Below are 1,427 nucleotides of genomic sequence, written 5' to 3' on the forward strand. Positions count from 1 at the left end.
AAGCCCAGCAAGGCAGGTTGGCGCGATAGGGCTACTACGTTGGTTTTGTTTTCAACGAGGAAGCCACGAAAGGCACCATCATGCGCCGTCTACTTCAGCAGCACGGAGAGCGCTTTACGAAGCGGCCAAAGTACTATCAAGTGAGGGTGGCAAGGAAAATAACTACACTGCTCCGGTGGTGTAACTTCCCTATCTATTCAGATAATGAGAACACCTACGCTGCTCCCGTGATGAACTTCCCCAGCCATTCATCGTCTCAGTACGTTGCTGCCGACGCATTACCACACCATGTACCCAGCTTCGTGGCGGCTAGCCACGTAGTAGCCCATAGCTATGGGACACCAGCAACGAATTCCAGCTTCTTTACATCTTCGTTGGCCTCTAGCTACGGTTGTGCTCCAACTGTACGCAATAACTACCCGGACAGTGTGGCACCGTTGCGTTAGTGGAATAACAGCACCTCGAGATGATACCCAGTTGGAATCCACACAGCTTCCGGCCACTCTTGAAGCGCCAGATTTCAACACGTTTATTGGTCGAAGTGATTCGTTTACTGAGATACTGCCGGTACCTCCAACTTCCGTGATTCTACCTACAACTACTGCTTACCCAAGTACGGATCCGTCATCAACTGCAGCAATTGAGAGGACGACGTCTGCATCTACTTTAAAAGAGAAGTTTCAGCTCGTATCCTTGCATGAGAGCAAGAAAACCGCTGGAGTAACGATGCGCAGTCGTGATGCCTACGTGTACGTCTATCACAACAATTACGGCAAGAAAGACAATCTGAAGAGAGTGGAGTACCGGTGTGAAAGTCACGAAAACCGTGCGTTTCGTTATCGAGTGGGCATCTACAAACCGGTTGATCCGCATCCGATCCTCGAGCAACAGATGTTTGCGCTGGAACAACAGGGACAACACAATGGTCGACCAACAAGTCGCTCTCAGTACGGGATCAACCGCTCTGTCAATGATGAAGTTGATTCTTTGGCAAGTAGTGGTGCTGGTCCAAATAAAATTCTGAAAGTTTTGTCAATGAAATATTCTGATCAACGCAATGTGTTGTGGAACATTCCGAGCGCAGAGCAGGTTAAAAGCCGAAAAAACTATTTGGCACAAGGATTGGAAGCGGCCTGGAAGATTGAGACGTTTGCAGACTTGTGCGAGTTATGCAGCACTCGGATGTGTGAGACAGCCGAAGACTTTTTCGGTAGGGGCCGTGGTAGTTACGAATTTGACATGCAGCATGACCAGGAGACCTTTCATTTGGAATCGCATGACTTCCAGAATGATACCATTGTGCTGAGCTGCTTTTCGCATTCGTTTCACGAGGATGGTAGGAGAAAGCAGAGTTTCGGACTTGTATTGACGTCTCGTAAGCTTTTACGGAATGTGGTATATGCTGTGCACGGGCAATCCAGAGACGG

At 48.8% G+C, this 1,427-nt stretch overlaps 1 protein-coding gene across 1 annotated transcript in view; it reads left to right on the forward strand.

Annotated features, from left to right (window-relative positions):
• Positions 1 to 1,427, forward strand: part of PPTG_23601 (hypothetical protein) — a gene marked incomplete at its 3' end in the record, with an annotated part of 2,747 nt that continues 1,320 nt past the window's right edge. Inside the window, exon 1 of the mRNA XM_008912031.1 lies at positions 1 to 1,375. Coding sequence (XP_008910279.1) covers positions 334 to 1,375 — 1,042 coding nt within the window. The 5' untranslated portion in view covers positions 1 to 333. The remainder of the gene's footprint in view (positions 1,376 to 1,427) is intronic.

Source organism: Phytophthora parasitica, assembly GCF_000247585.1.
Source record: "Phytophthora parasitica INRA-310 unplaced genomic scaffold supercont2.44, whole genome shotgun sequence".
In the NCBI taxonomy this organism is placed as follows: Eukaryota; Oomycota; class Peronosporomycetes; order Peronosporales; family Peronosporaceae; genus Phytophthora; species Phytophthora nicotianae.